The sequence below is a fragment of the Corvus cornix genome, chromosome 4A (genome assembly GCF_000738735.6).
Source record: "Corvus cornix cornix isolate S_Up_H32 chromosome 4A, ASM73873v5, whole genome shotgun sequence".
Classification (NCBI taxonomy): domain Eukaryota; kingdom Metazoa; phylum Chordata; class Aves; order Passeriformes; family Corvidae; genus Corvus; species Corvus cornix.
Genome location: NC_047058.1, coordinates 2303754 through 2330616, shown reverse-complemented (window position 1 = coordinate 2330616; position 26863 = coordinate 2303754). Strand labels below are relative to the sequence as shown.

The 26863-nt window shown below is 50.2% G+C and overlaps 1 protein-coding gene across 1 annotated transcript in view; it reads right to left on the bottom strand.

Moving 5' to 3' along the window:
- EDA (ectodysplasin A) overlaps window positions 1-26863 on the bottom strand; it is a 62517-nt gene that overhangs the window by 18957 nt on the left and 16697 nt on the right. Inside the window, exon 3 of the mRNA XM_039572223.1 lies at window positions 6589-6694. Within this exon, the coding sequence (XP_039428157.1) occupies window positions 6589-6694 (106 nt within the window). The remainder of the gene's footprint in view (window positions 1-6588; window positions 6695-26863) is intronic.

Here is a 26863-nt window from a genome sequence, read left to right as displayed (position 1 = left end):
GGACACAGGGAATGCTGCCTGGCTCAGCCAACCCTTGCATTTATCCATTTAACCACTTCCCCAAATCCTGCTGGAATTAGTGGGATCAGATACAACTCCAACAATGTCTCCACAGCCAACAAAGCCCTCATGAAAACATTCAACCTCAGCCTCATTCACAGCTTTTTCCCTAAAGAATTCCTCACCGGAGCTCTGCAGCTCTGGGCCTGTCTTTGGGCTGGTGCAGCTGCTCTGTGACAGCCGAGAGGGCTCCGGTGAGCGGCCGGAGAGGGCACAGTGAGGACAATCACAGCTGCCACCACCACAGCAGCAGCTCCAGGTTTGGCTGTTCACAGAATCCCAGGATAGCTGCAAGGGACCTCTGGAGATCATCCAGTCCAAGGCAGGGTCACTCCTTGGAGCAGCTGACTCAAGAACATGTTCATACGGGTTTGGGATGTCTCAAGAGAGGTGGACTCCACACTTTCCCTGGGAAGCTGTTGCAGAGCTCTGCCACTCTCACGGAAAGAAGTTCTTCCTTGTGTTGAGGTGGAACTTCTTGTGTTGTAGTTTATGGCCATTGCCCCTTGTCCTGGAGCCTGGCACCATCCTCTGACACCCCTTGGAGATACATGTATGGATTATGAGATCCCCTCAGCCCTGCCATGACCCCCAGCCAGAAAAACAAGCTTACTCATCCCAAAATCTGCAGAAGAAGGATCCCTGTGGTTGCTGGGGCAGGACCTGAGGGGGGCCTCAGGTGGGGAAGGTGGATCTGATCCAGCTCTGCACCAGTTCCTCCACTTGGAGCGACCAGACAGGCCTGAAGCATGTGTTGAGCCTGCAGAACCTCCCTGGCTGAGGGCTTTTTCATCGAAATCAAAGCTCAGCTGCAAATCCTCCAGCAGGGAGACAATGGAGCCTCTCACGCTGCGGGAAGGGAGCAGCAGCTTCCAGAGGAGTCCGGCATTTCCAGCGCTCGGTGCAGCTCAGCTGCACTCAGGGCTCAGCTGCAGCCACATTCCTGCCCCTCTGGAACATCTGTTCTCCTCTCATTAGTGCTGCCCTGTTTTGTAACACAAGGAACTCTGTGAGATTCCTGAAGCTCAGTGTTTGACCCGGGGCGTTCCGAAAAGCCCCAGGGTCTCAGGAGTGGAATTCAGACGGAATCACCAGTCACTTCCAATAATGTCGCTCGCTGCTCAAAGCACAGCTGGAAAAGGAGCTGAGCTCTGGTCAAGTTTAAGCACAGCCCCTGGGAGCTCAGAATCCACCCACAAGTGCAGTCAGGGCAAGTGTCTGAAAGTGCCACCGAGGTGACAATGACCAGAGAATTCCTTCTCATCCTCAGCAACTCCAAATCTCCCAGTGGCCACCCCACGGCCTCATCCCAGCCAGGGAAGGACAAACATGCCCAGAGCAGTGCCAGGGATGGACCAGATCAGCAGCACCTCATCACAGCTTTGTAAACATCCGAATAATGAAGCAGAGTTCCTTCTGGAACAATCCAGACCCCAACTGGAAGGGCTGCTCAGAAGCCAGGGGGCAAAGGGAGGTTGTGGATGGGTCAGGACACACCGACCATTATTCCACTGTGAGCTGGGACAATTCCTCACCCTGGACACCACACAACTGGGCTTGTGCCTCTCCCAGCTTTTCCTATTTAACATCCAACTGGGACAGCAACATAGCAGAGCTCAGTGAGGAATTCTGGGCTCCAGGAGTTAGAGAATCACGGAATCATAAAGTGGTTTGGTTGGAAGGGACCTTAAAGCTCATCCCATTCTGCTCCCTGCCATGGGCAGGGACACCTTCCACTATCCCAGGGTGCTCCAAGCTCCATCCAGCCTGGCCTTGGACACCTCCAAGAGCATCCACAGTTTTTCTGGGCAACCTGTGCCAGGGCTGGAACTGACACCTAAACAACACTCTGGGTTTTTAGGGGCAAGACTTTAAACAGATCCCTGTTATCATAAGCCTGGGAATAACACAGAGATAGGGATATGTAAATAAGATGCAGCCTTAATTTCATCACAGTAATAACAAATACTGACAGCAACATCCCAGGAAAGGGATGAATTTATCCCCAAAGATTAAGACATCACATTATTCCCAATTTCTCCCATTCAGGGGGAAATCACTGAGAAATTCTGGGGGAAATCAGTAAGAACAAGCACTTTGTGGTGAGCCTTTCCTTCTGGGAGCGTCTCCCGTGCTCCAGGATCCAGGAAATGTCCAGTATTTACTGCGTGCTCATCACCATGGTTTCAGAGCACAATAAGGCTCTATCGCCCTGCATCCATCTGTGTTTCTGGGAATGCCGGGGCTTTGGGAATTGCACGGGGCCAACACAAAGGCACCCATTGTTCTGGAGGCAGAGGGACGAACCTGCCCTTTCCACAGGAGAGGAAGCCGGCAGGAAAAGTTGCTATTGTGAGCTGGATATTAAAAAAAAAAACACGGAAAAAAAAGTCCTATTGCATCGTCAGTGCTGCCGGGTCGGGAAAGGGGGATGGCTGGGACAGGGCACCTGTGGGACTGGGGGCTGTCCAGGGGGAGCCAGGTACCCCCAGCCAGGCTGGCAGCCCTGTAGCCCACTGGCTACACCATCCCAGAAACATCCAAAATCCTCCTAAACCCACCCTGAAAGCCAGGCTGGCATCAGCTACCTGCTAAATCACCCAGAAAACATCCAAAATCTACCCCAAAACCACCCTAGAACCACTCCAAAAGCCAGGCTCTGGTATGACCTACCTGCTAAACCATCCAGAAACCATCCAAAATCTACCCTAAAACCACTGTAAAACCATTCTAAACCCACCCTAAAACCATCTTAAAACCACACTGAAATCACCCTAAAACCACTGAGCAAGTCCTAAGAGGGTGAAACTGGACCCACGTGGCTGGAGCATCAGTTCCAAAGCTCCAGGTAGGAGCATGGATGGGGAAGAGCTTTCAATTCCCCAGCATTTCATTTTCCTTTCCAGCCAAAGCCATTTGCAGCGCTGGAGTTCTCCTCCAGGACTTTCCTCGGCAGGAAGAACTGCCAAAGTAGTAGGAACCAAATTGTTGTCAGCTTAAGGCCAGCCATCTGCTCAGCCTCTTCCCAGCTGCCATGCTCCCAATCAAAGCCTGGAGAACAACCCCTGATGTTTCTCACCAAGCTCAATATGAAAAAAATCTAGGAAAGAAAAAAAAAAACCAAACCAACAAACCAACAACCCCAAACCCAAAATGCGAAAAAACCCCAGAAATCAGGAACGCAGCCCGGCAGGGATCTAACTGGGAACAGAGATGAAAGTAGGAGAAAAAGAAACTATTTTATTTGTTTAAAACAATGTTTTTTAAAGAGTCCTACTGACATCTGCTTTGTAAATGCTCTGTCATTATTTCTAACCTCCAGAGCACGGAATTGTCTCTGGAGTTACAACCATGCTACTCCCAGATTTTGGCTTTGTTAGCAAAGAGCCAGCAGCATTTTTACTGGCACTCTGGGAATAGAGATCTAACATTTCATACCCAGTTTATTTAAAAGTGGACTAATTTAACATCCTTGATGGTTCCTTTTAGCACAACTGTTGCTAATTAGCAGCTCCAGAATGATTTGCTCATCTGGGAGCAGTGGCGGTTCCACGGCAGCATAAATACACCAGGGCAAAAGGGAAGGAGGGGGAAAGGAGAAAATCGGGAAGAGGCATTGGAGAGGGGCAGGTCTTAGGGAATTAATGGAAATGAAGTGGCAGGTGGAGATGGGAACACTGAGGAGAAAAGAGGCAGGAAAAATAGAGTGGAAAAGGATAATCCTGGGCCTTGAGAAGCTGGAAAAATCGGTGGCAGGTTTTAAAGTTGTGCAGAAGTCAGGTTTGGTGACATGGACTGGAAAGTGGCTTCAAGATGATGATCCCAGGACTGAGACAGGCACTAGCCCCCAGTGATCCCCTGGGATGCCCCAGGGCTGCAGGGATGAGGAGAGGGACCCGGGCCAGGACACGACCTCGGCTGCTTTAAGTGGCCCCAGGGCACCACGGGTGCAGAGCCACAACCCAAAATTAAGCAAAGTCAACCATAAAACATATCAGGGGTCAAAGGGCTGAAACTAGAGTCCTCCAAGGAGGAGCCCCTGAAATTCCAGAGTCATGTGGGGAGTGACAGGATCCAGCTGATGGCTTTGCACACAATTTTCCTTGCATTTTTTAACAACGAGGCACCAAAGCAGCTTTGCTGCTCCCATGTTCCATCCCTGTGGCTCCGTGCTCTGGGCACAGCCAGGGCCATCACCCTCCCCTGGCTGCACGGAACCAGCTCTGCCCTGTCCCGAACCTGCCTCTTGCACAGCAAAAAGGCTTGAAAGCAAATCCTCCAAAAAGAAAAAGCTTTTGGGAAAGGAACCATGTTCTCCCTGATGTTTAAAAATCATCAAAGCCAGCCCCTCGTTGGTACCAGGATGAGCAGGACTGGAAGAGCTGGGAAGGGTCGGAGCAGCCTCCCTCCAACCCCAGCCTCCACGCTCGGATCACTTTGGTCTTTCCCTGCATGTGTAAAAGCACTTGAAAGTTCATAAAATTAATTCCAGACAAATATTAGCAAGGCCTCAAGTGGAAAGCACATCTCCTTCCTTCTGGGAATTTATAGTTCAGCCACTTTTATCTTTGGGAGGCTCTTTGGAGATCAAAGATTTGATCAACTTTCCCTTTGCGAAACTCACGAAGAAAATGGTGTTATCAGGACCATGACATGATTTTATTTATTAGTTTAATGATTCATTGCCCTGCTCTGACAGCAAGATTCCTTCACGCAGGTCTAAAACAAACAGCGTGAGTTCCCCAAGGCCGTGGCTCTGTTTGCTTCTCGATTTTATGGTTGTTACAAGGTCAAGCCCCGCCCTGACAGCTCCCACTTGTTAAATGCAGCTCTAGAACCACCATGGGCAAACACAGGGCAACCACTTGCCAAAGCCAGAGGGACACAACCTGTCACTCTGGCAGTTTTCCCCATCTCCATCACCTGTGGGGTCAAAATCCCTGATTTTCAAAAAGACACAGGTAAGACTCACAGGATCAGTGAGGTTGGAAAAGGCATTCCTTGGACACCCCCCGGGATGGGCACTCCAAACCTCCCTGGGCAGCCCCTTCCAGTTCCTGGCCACCCTTTCCATGAAGAAATTCCTCCTGATATCCAACCTGAGCCTCCCCTGGCCCAGCCTGAGGCTGTTCCCTCTCTCCCTGTCCCTGTTCCCTGGGAGCAGAGCCCGATCCCCCCGGCTGCCCCCTCCTGTCAGGGACTTGTGCAGAGCCACAAGGTCCCCCCTGAGCCTCCTTTGCTCCAGGCTGAGCCCCTTTCCCAGCTCCCTCAGCCGCTCCTGGGGCTCCAGCCCCTTCCCCAGCTCCATTCCCTTCCTGGGACTGGATAAGTGGTGGAAGTGCTCTGCATTTCTGGAGTGGCTCAACTCTGAGCATCCAGGGAACAGCAAGGAAATCCGGGAAAGGACTGCCAGGCATGAAAGGCCAACAATGGGCACAAGAGTGATGAGCAAAACCCTCGTCAGACACCAACCTTGAGCTTCTCTTTCTCTCCTCAGCAGCTCTCTGCACATCTGGCAAGGCAGAGGCAGCCTGAGGGATGAAGTTAATCCCTCCCAACATCTGCCGGCAGCGCTCCGTCGACACTGCTCGCCTCCAGTGGGAACTTGCTACTACACAAGTGACTTGTGAAGACACTGGGATAGATTTCAAGGAGACTGGGAAAAGGACTGGGACGCTGCCTGAGCCATCTGAGCACCAGAGAGACACCGGCTCCAAAATTGATGGCCCACACTGGGCTGGAATCACTCAGGGAGTCTGTACCAAATGCATCAGACTTGTCAGCATTCCAGGGAAGAGGAATCCAGGGAGTTTCACCAAGCTCTTTCTTGGAGCAGAGCCACAGGGAAATGCTTCTCCACTGTGAAACTGCGAAGGTTTCAGGGGAGATGGGAAACTCACGGAGCTGGGCTGGAAAACTAGAATGATAACGGAGTCAGCACTCGGGCTTAGCTGCACACAGACCATGGCTCCATCAGTTCTGTCCTGCTTTCCCTGGCATCCAGTCCTTTCTCCTCTCCTGTAAAAGGGGATCTGTGCTTTCCTGCAGTAGGGAAGCACAGGAGCTCTTCCAGGAGTTCATGCTCCTGTCTTTGTGTCATGACAATGATGGAAAGCCAGGACTGGAAATCAAATTCCTCACAAAGAAATCAGGAACCTTTCTGCTCTTTTAATCCAAGCTTTGTACAACTTTGCCTTCCCTTCACACGGGCTTTGACCCCACCTGAGACTACACAGCAACGCAAAACCCCCTTAGAGCAGTCACCAGTTTGGGATGCAGATGTTCCCAGCTGTTTGTTGGATTGTGAAAAGCTCCTTGATGATTTTAAGCAAAGCCGGGTGTGCAGGACAACAAATAAAGGCAAACAAGTACAAATTAAAGCCTTAAATGATCACAGTTTGAGGAGTCAAGGATGGAACTCCTAAACAGCATTCATTCACACAAGCCCTACAGTTGCAGACATCAGAACTCCTGGAATTCCTCATCTGGGAGGGAACCAAAATCAGGGAGAAGCTGAGCAGGACTCACCGTCGGGCCCTTCGCTGCCTTTACTCCTTTTATTCCGACGGACGCGTCTCCCCTCTTCTCCAACGTGCAGCTTCTCCTCGGGGTGAAAGAAGTTCAGCAAGGCCAGCTGCAAGAAAAGGGACAAGTTTAAACACCTTTGCAAGGCTGGTCTAGCCAGGCTGAGAGATTGGAGCCTAAATGCCAAATCCTTCCCGTCAGGGATAGAGCAGGAGACGCGAGATGGCTGCTCACGGATCTCAGCTCATCCCAAGGAGATGTGTCCCCTCGGATGCAGTCTAAGACTTGGGAAAACTCCTCCTGAGGCGTTTCAGCACGGAGAACCCTTCCCCCAGGAACAGGGGACTGCAGGCCAGGGCTGCAGGGAGATCTATGGCTGGAAATAATCAAACACCTCAAAGGCCGATGCGATAATTCCTAATTTTTTTCTGCTAAACTTGCTCAATCCTGGAGCTCTTTCTCCAGCATTACTCACTGCCAGTAAGTTTTTCCTCTCTCAAGCTCTCCTCTGCAAGCCTCATTAGCTACTGAGATTCAAAGGTCTTCAGGGACCTTTAAATCCAACCCAATATGCCACATAAATTAACACTTTAAACATACAGCAACATTTGTAACACGAGCTTTGCCAAGAGGCAAAAATTTTATGTAGCGACCTGTTATTCAGCAAAAAATTGCTGCTGCCTTAAAAACTCTTTAACAGATCAACATCCCCACCCAGAAATTGGAATTCGGGGTTAGAAACCAGAATCCCAGCTCATCACCAGCGGCGTTTTCCTGTTATTTCCACTTCATAAAAAAGGGAATTCAAAGACCAATTAGGGACCAAACACCTTCTGTGCGTTACTGCATCCAACAGCCAGGGCTGCTCCGACCAGGATGGGGTTTTCTTGCTGAAGGAACCCGATGGTGGTTATTTAAGCTGTAAATACACAGCAAAACCAAACACAGCCCAAGATAAGATCCAGGAGGCTTCAAAAAGCAGCCCCACAGGTTATCGAGCTCATCATTGTTCTGAGAACAAAACCTGGGGCATCAAAAGCATCTTTGAAAGGGCAGAGGAGAACAAACACCTCCCCTGAATTGCCGGGCTCGTTAAGCTCCAGCCCATAAAAGTCCCTATGAAGAGCAATAATCGCTAAAGGCCCTTGGCTTTTCACAAGCCCCAGGGCTCTCACCTCCCCTCTCCCTGAGCATTCCCAAGGTATTTCCCAGGCACAGCTCCCCTCCCAAAGTCAGCATCCCAGGCCTCCGTTCAGATTTTACATCTGCATTTTACTTTATTCCAACAAGCTCCGGTGCAGTCTCACAAATGGAAACGTTTGGAAACTCTCTGGTTTCCCAAAAAGAACCCTCCAAAGCGTTTCTCAGATTCCCAAACTGTTGCTATTTCCTTCTGTCCCTGTGCAGGTGGGTCTGCAAAATTCCTGGGTGTTTGTCATTGCAGTGATGCTGTAGCTGAAAGGAGCCCGAAACCCTGTGGGATGACCTGGGATCAGCTTCCCAAAGTCTCCCTACCAGGCTTTTAAACATCCCTAAAAAAGCAACGATGAGTAAAACTTATCTGCCTGAGGGAGGCCAGTTACAGGGTTGGATGGAGAGCTGAAGGCTCCCGTTTGCAACAAGGACAAAAGGGCAAGAACACGGGGCACAGCTCCCTGTGCCCACATTTCCAAAGCTCCCACATCCCATTGCACTGCCCCAGGTGTGGAATACCGGAGCAGGATGCTCCTGCAGGCACCACCAGCACCTTCTCTGACACACCAGAGCAGAGCAAGGCATGAGAACAAGTGAATTCTTCTTTAAACACCTTATTTAACTCACGCTGAAACACTGCAGCACTAACCGAAGGAACAAATTGCTTTATAATTCAGGTGAAAATGTCAATGAAATCCTCAGCGTGGCTTTGGAATGCTGTTATTGCCTGGATTTTCATTGGAGTTTTACAGAATGCAGTGAAATAGAGGCTGTTCCTCCAGGCCGAACAACCCCAACTCTGCTGCTCTGCTCCAGGTTTCCATCTGATGTCACTTGTCACTGACCACTCCGAAAAACACTAAATTTTGGCTAAAAGTCATCTGTCCATTAAACTTTGTGTTTCTAGTCAGAAAGAGAAATGACAGTGAGGGTGAGTGATTAAAACACACCTTTTACTTAGGAAATAAACCCATACAAGCAGCTTGTGACACTAACTGTGACCACAGCAGCTGCTGCTTTGGGACAACTCCCATGAAACGGTGTTTTCCAGGAGCAGTGACACACCAGCACTCCACACTCAACCTGGGAATGGACACAACCGGTGTGAGCAGAGAGAGGGGCCTATCCCTAGGGAACACCTTCCAGAGTGCTTTGAATTATGCAAATAATGGCACTGACCCTCCAGTGACTGGCAGGAGGGGTCAGGGGTCTGGCTCGGGATGGAGGGAATGCTCAGATCCCTGGCAAGGTCAGGGGCAGGGAAAGGGTGACCAAGCCTCTTGCAGCCATCCAAGCTCCCGAAGGCCAAGTCCTTCTCTGGGACTCAAGGGCTCTGTTGTTCCAGGGCTGCAGCTGCCCGAGGTCGGGGGATGCTCGGCCGCCGGCTCGGCCATGAAGGGCCCGTCTGTGTCCGGCTGGGAATCGTGGCCGGCACCGCTCGGATGCTTTTTCCATTCAGCCCTCACAAGATATCAGTAATACATTGGGAAGAAATTCCTCCCTGTGAGGCCCTGGTACAGGTTGCCCAGAGAAGCTGTGGCTGCCCCTGGATCCCTGGAAGTGTCCAAATAGCCAGGTTGGATGGGGCTTGGAGCAAGCTGGGACAGTGGAAGGTGTCCCTGCTCGTGGCAGGGGGTGGGATGGGATGAGCTTTACACTCCCTTCCCACCCAAACCTCTGCATCACCCCTGGGCTCATAGGGCACCCTGGCTCTGGCACCTTCTGGGGAATTCTAAAAGGAATTCTTACCTAGTCCATGATTTCACCGAAACTCCTCATCCTCAAAGTCACAGAGAACTGATTCTCTCAGCCTCTGCACTTGTAGAGCTGAAGAATTTTTGAGGAGTCCAGCACACGCAGCTTCTTTTTTGGGAACAGGTATTTTCCCTGCACAGTCTGAACAATCCCCATTTCCCTCCTCCTCCAACCTAAAGCCCTCAAATCACCTTTAATTTTAGAAACAACATGGGTTTAATCAAGAGAATCACTCTAGGATGCAAAAAGGTCAAAAAGCCAACACGGGAAAAATCCCAGGGGAAGCCATTCCTCAAAATAACCTGGGAAACAATAGCGCAGGCACCGCTCGCCAGAGGGAATCGGATCTGCCTTGGTTTCTCTGGGCAAAATAAAGCAAAACAAAGGCACACAGAGCCGGTTTTCCCTGCAGAACCTGCCTGGGAACATTGGACAAAGCTTCTGGAGGATGGATGCCAAGGGAGCACAGTGGGAACTCCCAAAATAACGGGGCCTGTGGTCACTCAAACTCATTTGCAGGATGGACATTCCACACTCTATGCAAGTAAGGATAAAGAAAGAAAGGCATTATCATTTTTCATAAAATAAAATATTATCTGTCCTGTCATTCCAGGCCCTTGCCAAAAGTCTCTTGAAGAGCCACTGGACACCAAGGGAATGTATTTCCAATGGTCAAACAGCTTGAAGTGGAAAAATACAACCCAGCTTACACAATGTTGCACAAAAGGTGGATTTTGTCCTTAGGCAAAGTTGGTAGGAGGAACAAGAGTCTCCCTCCTGCAAAACTGGGAAAAACACTCAAACCTTCAGGTGCACGAAGCCTTTTGGGTGAAATGTGAGAAAAACCCCAAAGATTTTCTGCCTCCAACAGCTCCCAATTCCTCCTGACAAAGCAAGTCCAGCCAAAGATCTCATCCAGAAACCCACAGCTCAATGTCTTAAAGCACCTGAGAAAACAAGCATGAATTCACCCACTTGCACAAGTGTTGAACAGGATTTTTAAAGTCAAATTCCCTCTTCCTTTGCAGTTTGGGAGATCATCAGTGTGAGGAGCCTAAGAACCAGCCCAGGCTCTGCTGCAGCATTCTCTGCAAGCAATATTGTTGTTTTTCTGGTGCTCTCAAGTTCAGCCTGTGGTTCAGAGGAGCAGCTACTTGAATATCCAGCCCCATTGTCCTCCAGAACTTCGCCTCTGGTCACACGTGGTGCAAAAAGAAATGATCAAGTAGATAATTAATATTCCACCAGCCCAGAAAGAAGCTCGCGGAGTAGCTTCTCTTTATTGAAAAGAAACCTCATTCAACATATTTTAAGAATTGTTTTTGTCATCGTTTCTTGCTCCTCATAAAAATGCAAGGAGCAAACGAGGGAACAATTCCCATTTCAACGTGACAGAACTTTGACACCATGTCTTGTCTGCAGGACAGGCCACAGCCCTGCCTGCAAAACTCACAGAATGTGATCAATACCATGACGGGGAGCACCAGAGGTAGAGCAGAGATGGGATAACCTGGACTACCCACCTTCCTCCCCAAACCTGGTATTCCCAGCTGGCTGTGGGAATCCTTTCCAGGGCTCTGGAGCGGGTTCCTCACCGTAACAAGCCCCTTCCATCAGCTTTTTCTGTGTGAAGCTCCAGTTTGGTCCTCACCTTCAAGGTGCCCAGAACTCCTCTGGTCCCTGTTGCTTCATCCCTCTCATCCTTCCCTCCCAACTCCAGCCACATTCCTGCTCTTCCAGCTGTTCATCCTGAAGCCCAAGATCCCAGAGGCATAATCCTTCACTCTGGAGTTGATAAGAAATCCCAACTCCCCCTCATTCCAATCTGCACCCAAGGATCCTCACCAAGGTTTTCAGACCCAACAGGGACCTTCAAAAGCATTTGCCACCCAAAGCTGTTCTATAATCCAGAAACACCAGTGATGCTAAGGAGCTTATCCAGGTGGGAAGTTTGGCTGGGAGGAGGGATTGAGCTCTGGTCCAGGCAGGAGCTATAACAGCAGAGCCACCTCCATCCCAACACTCATGAGGAGCTTCACAAAAATGACAACCAAGGACTCAAGGGAGTATTCGACCACTAGAAAACAGAAATGACCTTGGTCTTGGAGGTGGACCATGGAATGCCATGGATTGGGGGCACAGCACCTGCCAGCAGGCAGGAACTCCCATCTCAGCACATCTACACCCTGAACATGCCACCAGTACTTTTGGGAACAGGATCTGAGACGCTGCCAATCTGCCGAGCATCCCTGTCCCCAGGTCGAAAGCGTCTCCCAAGGACTGTGCAATCCCACTTTGGAGAAGGCCAGGGAATGACACTAGGGGTCTTCCAAGCACTGCAGTAACAGACTACCATTGGAGACCAGTGAAGAGGAGGGAGCAGGTTTTCCCAAGATTTTACTGGTGTTTTACCTTCATTACCCAGAACAGCCACTGTGTTTTGCAGCACAGAACCCTAAATCCAACTGCCAGTTCTCAGTCCAAGCCAAAGTGATGGACACAGGGAATTAATGGCCATCTGAACAATTAACACACCTTATAAACTTCCCTTCAGAACCAGACCCTTCCCAAAACCTTCCCTTTCCCTTCCTCCTTTCCACGTGGAACAGATCTTTAAGCAGACCTGTGACAGCAGTGATCACACCCCACAACTCCAAGTCTGACCAGGAATTTCCTCCTTTCCTCTAATCCAACCCTTTCCCAGCTCAAACTCAGCTTAGTTCAATAAGCAACATCCCAGACATTTACATTTCCACCACTGATCCAACTGAACATACCACTTGACTTTTACTTTCAATCAGCTCAGGGAACCTGGAGCAAATGCAGGTACACCTGGAAGGTAAGAACATGGCAGAGGTAGCAGGGGGGTGGATTTGCTTCTCATGGGAGAAGGAAGGTTCTAGCATTCCTTCAGCACAGAGAGAATAACCTATGGAACCCTTAGAAACACCTTCTGTCCTAAACCTCCATAGAAGATTTGCTTGAGCACAAAATGGAACCAGGTCCACAGTCTAAAACCCTGGATTCCACACACCCCACAACCTTCCCTGACTGAAGGAGCACCGCAATCACCAAATTTGACCCCAAACCAGCGCCACCTCAAGCCTGGAAGAGCACAATTTGTTTAACAAGGCTGTTTGTCCGTGCACTTGGCTAAGACACCTTTCCCTGGAGCTGCCTTGGGCTGCAGGGCAGCTGGTGGCTCCCACAAGGGCTTTGATGGGGGGACAATGCCACGGAGGTGGACACGGCTCCAGCTGAGCGACGGCTGAGGCTTCCCCTTCCTTACACCTGCTGGCACTGAAGGGAAAGCTCAAACACAACCCAGATGTGAGGAGAACAAGGTCAAAGAGGAGTTTAACACCGCACATGAAGACACCTGCAGTGAATTTTTTACTGGTAGCAGGAGTAAGAGATTCCTGCTGCGGGCTCTGGGTCCGGCACGGCAGAGCCGTGGGAAGTTCCTCGCTGGGAACAGGCTGGTTAAACGCAGAGAAGGATCAATGTCAGCAAGGTAAGGAACTTAAATCAGTTCCTTTTGCCTCCCAAGGAAATCAAATTTAGCTGTGAAGCAGCGCCAGGCAGGGATCTGCTGTCTATTAGCAGGAATTCTCAGTTTTTCACATTTTAATTAGCTTTTGTAGCCCTTTTCAGGCCCATTTTCAGCCAGCTGGGCCACACCCCCCTCCAGATGGAGGTCATGGGCTCTTCTCCTGCATTCCAACAGCAATTCCTTCCTTATATGAGCAGTTATACTCCCAAAATATTCATGCATTTTATAAGACATGGCATACACCTGGGTTGGGGGAACCCAACCCTCAGCAATTCCGTATCAGCCATAGTTCCTCCTTCTCCTTTCTCTTTCTCCAGCTGCACCTTTGCTCTTGCTCCTCATGACCTGGAGCTTCTCCAGCACACCCAGGAGAACATGAGGTCAACAGCACAATCCTCCTCAAAGCCAGAATCCCTCTTAAAAATATTCCCCAAGTCAGGAGCTGCTCCAGCAAAGAGATTCAGGACTCTGCTGCTTCTCTTGGCACACCTCTGTTCCCTGCAAAATGAAGTCCTGGACTCTTTCCAGCCTAAAACCACCCTGGGGGCTCCTCCTTAGGCGAAAAACTCCTTTTGGCAGATTTGAAAACATCTTTAGGAATACCTGGAAGGTCCTGATAGCCATAGCAGGAACAATTACCTCAACTGCTTCCACAACCAACGTAACACGGACCATAACGGGCACAGGGACCACTCCCAGAGGATGCTTTGGGTCATCTCCACTGAAGGTGCTTCTCTTCCACTCAGCTCCTTCAACTCCCACCAATTCCAATCGTTTCTCATGAGACAGGACACTGAAAACCCAACATCTGGGATGAGCAGCTGATTCAATGAACAGTCCCCTCTTTGAACCCATCTCCAAAGCAGACAAACACTCCAGGTGACCAAGCCACCTCTTCCTGCAGGAGGTGACCAACCACATCCTGCTCTAGAGCCTTCAACTGGGAATGTGGCTGCAGGACCCAAAGTTATGCCATTTTTCAGTTCTCTGGTATTTTTCCTTTTATCTCCATTCTACACAACCCCATTGCCTGGGGCGGGGCCAGCTGCAGCAAAGAATTGGTTTGGATGCACTCATGGAGATGGATCCATACGGGAGAAAGTTACAGGAGAACGTCTGCCAGACACTGGAACTGATGAACGTCATTCTGCCCCTGCTCTCAGACAGCCCCTCCCATCTTTTTGTGGGGGGAATCTTCAAAAATCTTCATAAGTTTTAAATCTTTTTGCTGTTCAGATAATCAAGCTATTTAAGGAGGTATCCAAGGCCAGGTTGGACAGGGCTTGGAGCATCCTGGTCTTGTGAAAGGTGTGCCTGCCATGGAAAGGGGGTGGAATGAGATGAGCTGTGAGGTCCCTTCCAGGCCAAACCATCCCGGGATTCAATAATTCTATGATAAAGTTTTAAAAACATTTTTCCTTGCTCCATAACAAACTCAACACTTCCTGTCCGAGCGCATTTATTCCCCCTTTTAGCACAAGGGCTTTAAAATCTTCTTTTCTCAAGCTGGATGTTAAATTTGGCCTTCAGCGGGGATTAATTTTTATGACATTTTATTGGAAGAAGAAAAATGGAAGGGAAGGAAACAGGAGGAGGGAATCAAGTAGTCCAGAATTAAAATGAAAACAAGTCTGCTGAAATTGTAACACCCATGAAATAATGCATCCATGAAATAATGTGGATAAACAGTCCACTGCAGCAACTGGGAAATAATCCAGTTATTACCCAGCCATCCACTTTGAGGGTGAAGCTTTTCATGGCGATTCCCACACCTGCGGGGATGCATGGAACTGTGGTGGGAGACAGGGACTGCCTGGTTAATTCTATACAATAATCTGCTCAAATAAATTATGCTCTGTTGCCTAATTAATCAGATCCCCTGCAATTAACGTCAAGGAGCCAATGACCTCATGCAGACAGGATTAAGAGCTCTGCAAGGCTCCGTTCCGGGCACAGCCATGGGAACAAGTCCCCGCAAGGCAGGGCTGGGTGCGGTGCCAGAGATGCTCCTTCATGCGGGAATTGCAAAACTCCGGATCCTACAGGGACTCCTCGGAAGCAAATGGGACACAGCATGGGAATGGGGGGAAGAGGGAATGTCCCCTCGAGCTCTGGATCCAGGGAGCACCAAGGGACTTCTCAGCACGTGGCACCGCAGAAGCTGCCTCCAGATAAACACCCTGCTTCCCAAAAACTGGATTATAGAAACATGGAATGGTTTGGGCTGAAAGGGACCTTCAAGACCATTTGGCCCAGCCCTCTGCCATGGGCAGGGACACCTTCCACTAGTCCAGGCTGTTCCAAGCCTCATCCAAGCAGGCCTTGAATATTTCCAGGGTTGGGGTATCCACCTCCTCTCCAGGCACCCTGTGTCAGTGGTGCTACAAACCACCCTCATTGAAAAAAAAACCTCAAATTCTGCTGCTGTTTAGTCCCCTCCTGGCCTGGCTTCCCCTGCCTGTGTGAGCTCAGCAGCAGGAATTGATGACACCTGGAGCAGCTCCCACAGCCGTAGCACCCACGCAAACCACCGGCACAAGGAGAAAACAACACCCCAGCACTTCTGGGATGGATCCTTCCAGAAGCAAACTTGTGGCAGCCTGACCCACCTGCCAGCTGTGCCATCTCCTCGCCCTTGGAATGTGCTCTGGGATATGTGGGCAGCTGAAGGTCTCAGAGAAGGCACATGGGATCCCTGATGGCTCCATGGAGCACGCCCAGAGCGGTGCCATGGGATCGACTGTGAGCAGCAGGCTGGCTCTGCCCCACCATTCCCTGTGCACTGGAACAGCACAACCCTGAGCTATGAGGGATGAGCTGGATCAGAATCGTCAGGATGTGCTGTAGAAACTCCGGGAAAGGCGCTGGGAGGAGTTCAGGAATGTGAGCTTTCCACAAGCCGCTATCTCACAGCCGGTCCCAGCACCGTGAGCATCCCCGGCCGCCCCAGGCCCAGCTTTGGGGCTGCCAAACCCAGTCCCACTTGCTGCTGCAAGCACCAGACGGTTCCTAATCAGAACAACATTCCCCCACTCCCTCTCCACATGGCAACAGCTCCGTTTTCCATCCAAACAACCCATCCCCAAGCCCCCACGGCCTGGCCAGTGAGTGCGAGCAGCTGGCACAGCACGAGCAAGTGGCTCTTGAAGCTGAGCACAGGAATTCCATTATCTTCCCAGCAAACAAACCTCAACCAGGGCATTCCTAGGTCTCTGGCTGCAGGTGGGAGCCACGGCAGCCCCAGAGCAGAGGCAGAGGTGTGAGTTTGTGCAAGCCAAGCCTTTCTGAGCTGGGCTTTGAAGTGCAGAGCCCGACGCACGTCTTCAAACAGCGCCCGAGGCTGCACAGCAGCATCGGCTCAGCGGCTCCCGCCATGCGCCGCAGCCCGTCCAGATGTTTCCAGCCAGGCAGCCAGGCCAGCTGCTGCACAGCTGCCTCGTGTCAGGCTGGGGCAGCTCTTGGGAGGGAGCAGCGCTGGGGAAGCGCTCGCTCAACATCCCCTATGACATGTTCTGACTTTGCGAGGCTGAAAGCAAAAGGTTTTGTGCTGTCTGAGTTGTTTGTTGAGAGGAGTTTAAGTAAGGAAAGCAGTAAAGGATTTAATATTTCAGCTCCTGGATGCCTCTGCAACAGCTGCTTCTCCATTGTATGGACAAACTGAGGCAGTGGGAGGTTAAAAAATAGAAGGTTTAAAAAACTGGAAGGTTTAAAAAAAAAAAGGAGCCAGAAAAAAAATTTCATGGACAGGTCCATACCCAGCAGCTAAAATGAGGCTCAACTGGCTTGGACTATTTGGAGCTGGCCAGCAGCTTTTGACCCAGGAAAAGAGACAATTCCAGCAGCACAGGACAGGGAATTCAAGACCACAGGATCCCAAACTGGTTTGGGTTGGAGGGAGGCTTAAATGTTCTACCCCTTGCCAAGGGGATATCAGATCAGGTTGCTCCACGCCCCATCCAACCTGGCCTTGGACACTTCCAGGGATGGGACAGCCACAGCTCCTCTGGGAAACCTATGCCAGGGCCTCCCCACCCTCACAGCCAGAAATTCCTTCCCAATATCCCATCTAACCCTGCCCTCTGACAGTGGGAAGACATTCCTCCTCCTGGCGCTCCAGGCCCCTCTCAAAGTCCCTCTCCAGTGTCCCACAGAACACCAACAACACACCTTGGGGTGACACATGAGCTTGGGGTCTCCAGGGCACTCCACACACTTACCAGTAACAGGAAATGCTGCTGTGGTGAAGGAAAATTAGGAAAACAACCCCCTCCTGCAGCCAGGGACTATTTTCCTACTTCTCTGTGCGAGATGAGCAGTGACATTGCTCGAGGCTCAGCATAAGAAAAAAAAATAAAATACTGTTTACAGACAGAATTTTGCAACTTCTCCAAATGTCATCCTGGGTCATATTTTGCCTGTGATGGGGACACAAAACCTGAGGGAAACTCCAAAGGCTGTGGAGCCCTGGGGTGCTCCCCGCGGCTCCCGCCTGGACACGGACATGGAGAGGCAGCACCACGTGCTGGAGAAGGACCCACAAACCTTCTGAAGGCTTGAAACTGAAGAGGGATGGAAAATGTTTAACTTTTGCCAGGAAAAAGTATCAAATATATCCTCCTAGGATTTTTCAGACAGCTTGGTTTGGGTTTGTTTGTTGGATTATTTTGGGGTTTTTTTCTTAAGTTAAAACTGGTTTCCTAAATCATCCCGGACAGGCAAACAACCAGGGACATCACACAAGTCAATACCCAAACAAAGATAAGTCCACTGGTCAGCTTTTGCTACAAATTGAGTGGATTAAACCCTTTATTTTTCAATAATGACCAGCCATGCTGCCTGCAGAGCCCAGGAATGTCAAGGGCAGGATTTGCCTAAAATCCCATTCCCGAAGAGCAACAACACCAGGGACCAGCTGGAACCACCACTGTGGGATTCCCCTGGGGTGATCAGGTCATGATATTTTATTCCCTGACCCCTGGGATCAGCCAAGCTGGGAAAGGCTCCCACAAAACAGCTCCAAACGAGAGGGATATTTTACCATAACCTTAAATAAACAAAAGCAGAGGAGAGAGAGGAGATGCTGCCGGGAACTACAAAGGGGAACTGTAAACACAACAGCAGATAAAGCAGATGGATGTTTGAAACAACCATTTGCACTGGAGAAAACACATGGGATCCGTCCCCAAGCCCGCAGGGAATGAATTTACTGCAGCTAGAAACCACGTGCTGCAGTCAAATTTCCATTTATAACCATTACCTGCTAAGCCTGAAAAACCCACAAATAAAATCCAGGGCAGAAGAAATTTGTAACGTTACAACAGGAAAAACCAAATGACTGAGGATCCCATGTGGAGAGAAGGATACCGGGAATGCTGCTGCAGAGAGCTCGGGGTGCCCAAGGGCAGAAATGCATCTGGTGGTTTTAATTCCCAGAGAGCTCGGACATCCAGCACCCAAAGGAGAGGGAAGTGCTTGGTCTGGATCCCATCAACCTCAATTCTGAATCTCTTTTTGCTTCTCCTGCAGAGAAAACAATTTGATTTTTACAATTAGCCTGGAGAGGTGCAGGGTGGAGGTGGGAAGTGAGTGAGCAGAGCAGGAACCAGCCTCTGGTGAGAGATCTTCTGGAAGTAGCAAAGCACAGAAACTACCAATAAAACAGCCTTATAAAATGGATTATTTGGGAATGACACCACCATTTAACGATGGTATTTTGGTAGCAGCTCCCATTCCCCCAGCAGCACCTTCACCTACAGCTTGTGGCTGAATTTTTACATTTAATTAATTAAAGAGTGGCCAGGGAGGCAGGAGGAGAATGTATTGCTTTGGCCCAGAGTCAAATAACAGATGCACACACTGGACTAATAGAGACACACTCGGCACTACTGGAGTATGCCAGACTCCCAAAAAAGCCCATTCCCCACTTCTCTTTGCTCTGCCTACACATGGCAGCTCCTCACACGGGGCTGGGATTAAAGGGGGAACATTTCACCAATGCTGGGAAGGGATCCTGAGGTGCATGCGTGATCCTAGAGAAATTCAGGGAATTAATGAGCAGCCGCCCCTCATTCCCAGATGCTCCCATATATCACCAGGCACGGACAGCACAAAGTCAGACAACTTTATGCAGCAAGGTCACCTTTCAAAAGGAGAAGCCACCCAAGGCCTCTTTCAACTTTTAGAGTCGAAGAAAAAAAGAGAAAAGGAGAAAGAACATCTAAAAGGGATGAAACCCCAGAAGCACAAGCTGTAACCCCCCCAAATTCACCTCACTGCTGAAAGACAACTCCCCGTGGCCTGAGCGTGCAGAGCTCCCTGCACCTCCTGAACCTGCTTCCTTGTGGGATGCCAAAAGAACTGTCAGTTTTGCATTCCCAGAGGAGAGGAGGGATTTCTGAACCAGCTGTCTGTGTGCAGACACGGCTCCAGCAGCAAGTCCCAACACCTTCCCCTCCGGCCCTGCTTTCTGGCCTCACCCACAGCCGTCAGGGGCTCTTTGTCAGGCCCCGAGTGTTGACAAATGCTGTTCTGCACAACTCCCCACAACGGGAAGCAACAAAAGGCTGGGCTGTGTTCCTGTGGATTAGCTGCTCTCATCCCTCTAGCCAGGAGCTGTGCCTGTTCTGTGTATTCATGAGGATAATTCCTTAGCCAGGCATTAGGCAGAAAACCGAGGGAAAGGTGGCAACAGCCACAACAAACAGCGGCTGCTCATCACTACCCTGCGCTCCAGCAGAGGCACGAGGAGACCAAAAGTGGTCTTCGTTTCAAGTACAGCCTCAAGCTGTGCCAGAGGAGGTGCAGGTTGGACATCAGGAGGATTTCTGCACGGAAAGGGTGGCCAGGCCTTGGCAGGGGCTGCCCAGGGAGGTTTGGAGTGCCCATCCCTGGAGGTGTCCAAGGAAGGTCCAGACGTGGCACTCAGAGCTCTGGGCTGGGTGACAAGGTAGTCACAGGTTGGACTGGATGATCTGGGAGAGCTTTTCCAACCTCAGTGATTCTGTGAAATGAAAAAGCAGCACTTACTGCAAGCAGAACACTCCAGGCAGGGAATGTGTAAGCAGGCAGCAGTGGAAGCTGCTCCTCCAACTTCTTCCTTGTTTAGCACCTCCAGCATCTCTCCTGAACCCTCAGCTGTGCTGCAGCTAAACCACCCATGTTCCAGCATCTCCTCTTGACACCAATGCCAGCTCCTATCTTTTAGCAGCAGTTATTCACTGACAAGCAGATTTTGAGACACTTCTCACATGGTAGTGGAGTCTTTCCACCCACAATCAGGGCAGTCAGCTCTTCCCATCACAGCCAGACCAGGAAAACTCTGACCCAGGAAAAAGGAAAATGTACTGGCACAACCTGGGTCACAAACTCTCAAAGCCCAGAGCACAAGATCAGAGTCCCCAGAGTGGTTTGGGTTGGAAGGGACCTTAAAGTTCATCAAGTCCCACCCCCTGCCATGGGCAGGGACACCTTCCACTATCCCAGGTTGCTCCAAGCCCTCTCCAACCTGGCCTTGGACACTGCCAGGATGGGGCAGCCACAGCTTCTGTGGCTCTGTGTCCACGGAGATGTCCATGGCCGTGGCACCTCCCCTGCAGAGGCAGCTCCCAGCTCATGGGCTAAGGATGGACAGTGCCTCTACCCCAAAACCCCAATATCTATATACAATATATACATAGAAATGTAAATAGAAATGTAAATAGAAACAGCAGCCTCTTTACCAACACTTCCCAAAAACTGGTACAAAACCAGGATAAAACCAATTCCCCCCCAGAGCAAGGCTCCGCTTTCCCATCAGCAACACACACACAACCCCCCAACACAAACATAACCAGATCTGAGGCCATCACTCAAGCCTGGCTGATGAATAATGTTGGAAATAATCCCTTTAATAGCAGCTCTGCTCCCCATTTCCCTCCTGTCCCTGCCCAGACACGCTCCCAGGCTGAGCTGCTCTCCCGGGCTCTGATGTGCAGACACAGAATCCCGCACTCACAGGACGGTTTGGGGTGAAAAGGACCCATTTGGGGTCACCTTTGTCATGGGGCACATCACCTGACCAGGGATAGCAAGCCAAAAGTTCAGTCTCCATTGCCTAAACCAAAAAAATCTCACTCCAACCCCCCCCAAACTCTGATAACATCGTTCCCAATGTGTCATTTCCAAAGAAAAAGAGAAGCCAGGAACTGACAGCAAATGCAGGGAGAATCTGTTCTTAAAAAACACTGCTAGAAAAAACAAATTTCAAATTCAAGTCCTGTGCCTCCGACATGTAACAGCAGCTTATCATGTTACCAAAACCCTCTAATTTGAAGTGAAAAAGCCCTCAATCACATAATTATCAAACTGCAGGCATTCAATTCCGTGTCTTCCCTAATTTCACAACTTTCCTTTTGTTAATCACTGATTAACACCGCAAACCCCAGCAGAGGGCCCTACCTGGCCCTTTACACTAGAAAGCAACCGAGAAGAGAGGGGAAAAAGCTTTATTCCTGCTTCAAAATCTCCAGTTTGGCCATGACAAATCCCTCCCAAACCAGCAAAGTTGTGCTGTTAGCAGGTGCTGGCACAGCAAGATGCTTCTTCTTCCCAGTTTATCCCAAAGTCAAACAACTCGTGCTAAATTAATTCTTATTTTCTGTGCAGCCAATGCTCAGCACCTGCAGCACCTGGTGGGTGAAGGGCTGGATTTCTCCTGGCAAACCAACCCAAGTAATCAAATAGGGAATAAAAATAATCCTAAACAAGACACGAACCTCATGGATCCTTGAGCTTTTAGAGGTTTAGTCGGGAAAGAGTGAGAAGCAACCAGTGGAGCAATAGGAGGCGGAGGTAAAGACAGAAATGCTCTAGAAGAGAGAATAAACCAACATGGAGAACACTCTGGTGCAGTGACAGGAATTAATTAATTAATTTAAAAATTGAGTTTGTGCATGACCTGCCCAAGAAAATGTGACTTCCAGCACTCTTCCTCGAGGTGTTGGTGCACGCCAGCTTTATTTCCTTTAAAAAGTTGCTTTTAGTTCACTTATCTCAGTTTTTCCATGTCCTCTACACAGGCAGGTCCTTGGTGGTGGTTTTCACCCTGATCCAAGAGGGATTTCAGGAGGAAATCCAGGAGGAAAAGCCACTTTAAGTTTATCGAACAGCCCAGGGGCTGGCAAAGCTTTCAATCTGTTCCATCACCACCCCAATTTTCATCCTACAAACCTTTGGGACAGAGCTTTTTTGACCTTTCTAAGCTTCAAAACCCAACCTGTTGGGGAATATCCTCTACAGCAACGCCTCACTGAGGAAATTTTGGACAAATCCCTTGGCATGCAGAGCATGAACCTGTGGATGACCCTCCAAACCCCAACTCCGCACCTCAAAGATCCAGGGAGAGACACAGATGTGTTAAACTCTCACAGTTTATTTTCTGACCAGAATTCCTGCTGGATCAGCTCCCAAGAACCCACAGGGTGCAAATCCCGGCAGCCCCGACGCCAGGGAACACGTGCTCCCCCCCACTGACGTCTCCAGCAGCTCCATCCCAGCTCCTGCACCACCCCAAGCCTCGGTCCCAGACGCTACAAATTAGTTCTGACTATACAAATCCCAGCCATAACACCAAACCCCAAATCCCAAACAATAGAAGGGAATCTAAACCTCACCCAGAGACCATTTGCTCACAATATAATTTTTTATAATGTTTGCTGCATAAATCAGAGCAGAAATGGCCTGGGTTTGATGACTTCATTTGGGGGTGGACATGGTGATGCCTCTTTTAGTGCCATAAAAGACTTTTCCAGAGCCACCTTGTGTGCTCTGCACCAAGAGGGGATGTACTGCCACCGGAGCCCCTGGAAAATGCCTCCAGCCCCTCAGGAACGGCCGGGACACAACACAATTCCCAACCCCTTCACCCACAGGTCAGCCTCAGCTTGACTGTCCAAACGATCATAGAATAATCCTGGAATGGGTTGAGTTGGAAAGGACCTTAAAGCTCATCTCGTTCACACCTCCCACTATCCCAGGTTGCTCCAAAACCTTGTCCAGCCTGCCCTTGAACACTGCCAGGGAACACTCCCATCAATCTGCCTCAATCCCAGCCCCACAGTGCCTCCAAAACAGTTGCCAGAGCATGGAAAAATGGAACAGATGGACAGCGAAGCCACCATCGCTCCTGCACGTGTGCTGCTGGCATTGGCTGACGCAGGATTTCGGGACACCTCTCCCACCCAAAACAGTTGAGTTTCCCTTCAGCAGCCTGGTCCAAGTGAAATCCCCGCTTTCCCCCGAGCTGCTCCGGCAGTTTGGGATGCCTTTTTTTCATTAAATCCCTCCTTCCAAGCTGAGAGCTTTTCCTAAATTTAATTTGAGTGAATCACTTTCTTGCCAAAGGAAAAAAACAAATCAAAGGTTTATTCTGATGCTATTGAATTCAATGCCCGCAAATTTAATTTCTATCTGTACTTTTGTTTAAACATTTTATGGTGTTAATTACAACAAACCATGCAAATTAGGCTGCCAGTAGAATAAAAGGCCTGTTCTAACAGATAATAAATAGCTCTCAACCATAAGCTCATTAAGATGCTGTTCAAGTGCGTGCTCCGACTCCCAGGTTGAGATCAAAATCTGCATCCTAAAAACAGGAGGATCTTTGGGGCAGCACAAGCTGCTGGCACGGAATGTTGCATTCTTTCCAAAGGAAGATCCTGGAGCAAGAGGATAGTCTGAAACTCAAACCCTCTGGGTCTGGTTTGGGGCTCCAGCAGAGCTATTTCAGACAGGTACCATGAATCCTACACACTATTCCTGATTATCCATGAGCATCTAAACACCACGCTTGGTGCAAATAAATTTTTTTTTTTGATTGAATCGTGGACATCCTCCAAGCCCTGCTGCCCTGATCCCCCCCCTTAAATCCATAGGGAAAACCAGCCAAAGTGTCAGACACATTCCTTGCAGTCCCTGCAGGAGAAGCTCAGCACCTTTCTGGTCTTTCACAAGGTCCCACTTTGACCACCCCAAAGGGGGTTGGAGCCCAACATGGAGCAAGGAGATGCAGGAGGGATGGAAAGACCCGAAATGGTTCTGCCTTTACAAAACCTGGGAGAGATTCCATGGACACGGAGTGAAGTTTTCCCTGCTGGCTGCAGGTCAGCCTCAGGATACGCAGGATTTGGAGGACATCTGGTTGATCCTCCCCTTGTGATCCAAGAGCCTGGGAGAGAGGAAGGTTTCCTGCCAACGCACTTGTGGGCCTGATACGCTGCTGACACAGAGCCAGACAGGACTTACCACTTCCAAGCAGGAGCAGGTGATGTGCTGACAGGAATCCCAGCAGCCAAGGCAGCCAAGGCTTCACGGGACCCTGGTCTATCCCGGGGCAAAAAGCTCAGCAGCCATGGCACATGGACAGCAGCAGATCCCACAGGGATGTGGGAATATCCTCCCACCCAGGGGCAGCCCAAGGGGCAGCTCCAAGCCCTCACCCTGCAGAGGGATGGCTGCAGCCACAACCTGGGAGGGATGGGGAGATCTGGAAAGGCATGGAAATATGGGCAGTGAGCACGAGGAGAAGCTTTTCCTCACAGGGAGTGAGACAGGAATGTGAACACCTCGGTCTGTGCTCTGGACCTCACCACCCTGAACTGGGATCCATCTCCAAACTGGCCAAGCACCAAGATCCTGCCAGTGCTCCTTTCCCTCCTGCCTTCTGGAAGGACGCCAGTCCTAATGCCAGACGGAACTGTCCTCCTGATCCTCATGAGACGCAGCCTCAGCCTGAGGAACGTCCCTTTACTCTGGGCTCATCGAGGGAGGAGGATGTGGAACGTCTCCATACTGACAGCTCCCAACATTACAGTCCCCATCCCACTTTCTGTGTGTCTGGAGCTCAGCAAGGACAAACAGCTTTGATGCTCAGAGTTTGCTCCTACAGGGAATTATCCCCCCTCACTACCTGGGAAATGAAGTCGTTAAAAACACCAATCATTAATCCAACAAGTTTATCCTTAACACCACCCCTGGCTGTTCTATGGATTCAAACCATGTCCTACCTAAGGAAAAAGATGGATTTACCACGAAGAGGAGACCACCACTCACAGCCCCTTCAGGCACCACCTCCCTGCTTTCCTCGGCAGAGAAATCCTGGGCAGAGCACCTCCAACCACAGATGTTCCAACCACACATCTGGCACATCAATGGCTTTCCTCGATCCCTCTGCATGGACAGCGACTCCTTGATCTCCTGATTTAATACGGATTTCAAAACAAAGCACAGGCAGGTGTTTCCCTCCACAGTTGGGCTCTTGGCTCTGTTTGAAAGGCCAGAAGAGCTCAGAGAGCTTTAGGCAGAGCTCTGACTGGAGCTGGTGGCTCAGGGCCGTGCTCAGGAGATCCAGCTGGAAAATGTTGGCTCAGCCAACTCTGCCACTCTGCCCACGAAAGCTCCTCAGTATCAACATCTTCCCATTTATGAATGGGGTGAAACTCTCCCCAACCCAACCATCTCCTGCTGCTCTTCAGGGCTTTCCTGTGTCCAGAGGAGAGAATGGAGCTGGGGAAGGGGCTGGAGCCCCAGGAGCGGCTGAGGGAGCTGGGAAAGGGGCTCAGGCTGGAGCAAAGGAGGCTCAGGGGGGACCTTGTGGCTCTGCACAACTCCCTGACAGGAGGGGGCAGCCGGGGGGATCGGGCTCTGCTGCCAGGGAACAGGGACAGGGGGAGAGGGAATGGCCTCAGGCTGTGCCACAGAAAGTTCCATTGAATATTCAGGAAAATTTCTCAGGGAAAGGGCTGTCCAGCCCTGGCACAGGGGTGGAGTCTCCAACCCTGGAGAGGTTTAAAAGCCATGTGGATCTGGCACTTGGGGACATGGGCTAGTGGTGGCCTCAGCAGTGCTGGGGAAGGGTTGGACTCGATTCTAGAGGGCTTCTCCAACCTGAATGATCCTGTGATTGTCTGAAACAGAAAATGAGGCCAAATCCAAGGAAAAAGGGGGCTTTGAAGGTGAGCTGGATGCACAGAGCAGCACTGGGCCCTTCTGGGGCCACTCAAAGGTCTGGAGAAGGTTGGGGCAGATCAGGCCAAGGGTGCATGGAGGGGTGAGATGCCTCCAGCTCCCATTCTGGAAACATAAGCCTCATTTATCCTTCTGGGAAAAGTATGGGCAGCCCGAGAGAGGTCTGGTAGGTTGGAGCTACAAAAGAGAATGGCAAAACACAGCCGAGAAGGAATTTTCCATTCAGCATTAATTAGTTTCCATTAACACCCAATTCCACAGCTCACTTTTAGAAGAAAAGCTCTTTTGTTCCACTTCCAAGGGCTGAAAAGGGCAGTGAAGGGCTGAAAATGCTCCTCCCAGAGAAAGAAGAAATATCAGGGTTCATATTCCTGATATTCCTGGGGTTTGAAGATGTAGGGAAGTCACTTAAACGCAGAGTTTGGTCTCCTCCTGCCAAGTTATTTTGTCATCAATATAGGAAATTCCAGGGAAAAGCAGCAGCCCTATGAGCATCCTCAGTACTAAACTCCTTCCGTACTTTAGGATAACTATTTGCAAAGAGTCTTGGAATGGTTTGGGTTGGAAGGGATCTTAAAGCTCATCCAGTTCCACCACTTGTCATGGGCAGGGACACCTTCCATCAGACCAGGTTGCTCCAAGCCCTGTCCAACCTGGCCTGAAACACTTCCAGGGATACAAAAGGAACGTCCCATACTTGGAACAAGGAAGGAAATCCAGTAGGATCAGATTAATAAGGAAATAAACAGAAAGGTGACTCTGCCCATCTTCCCT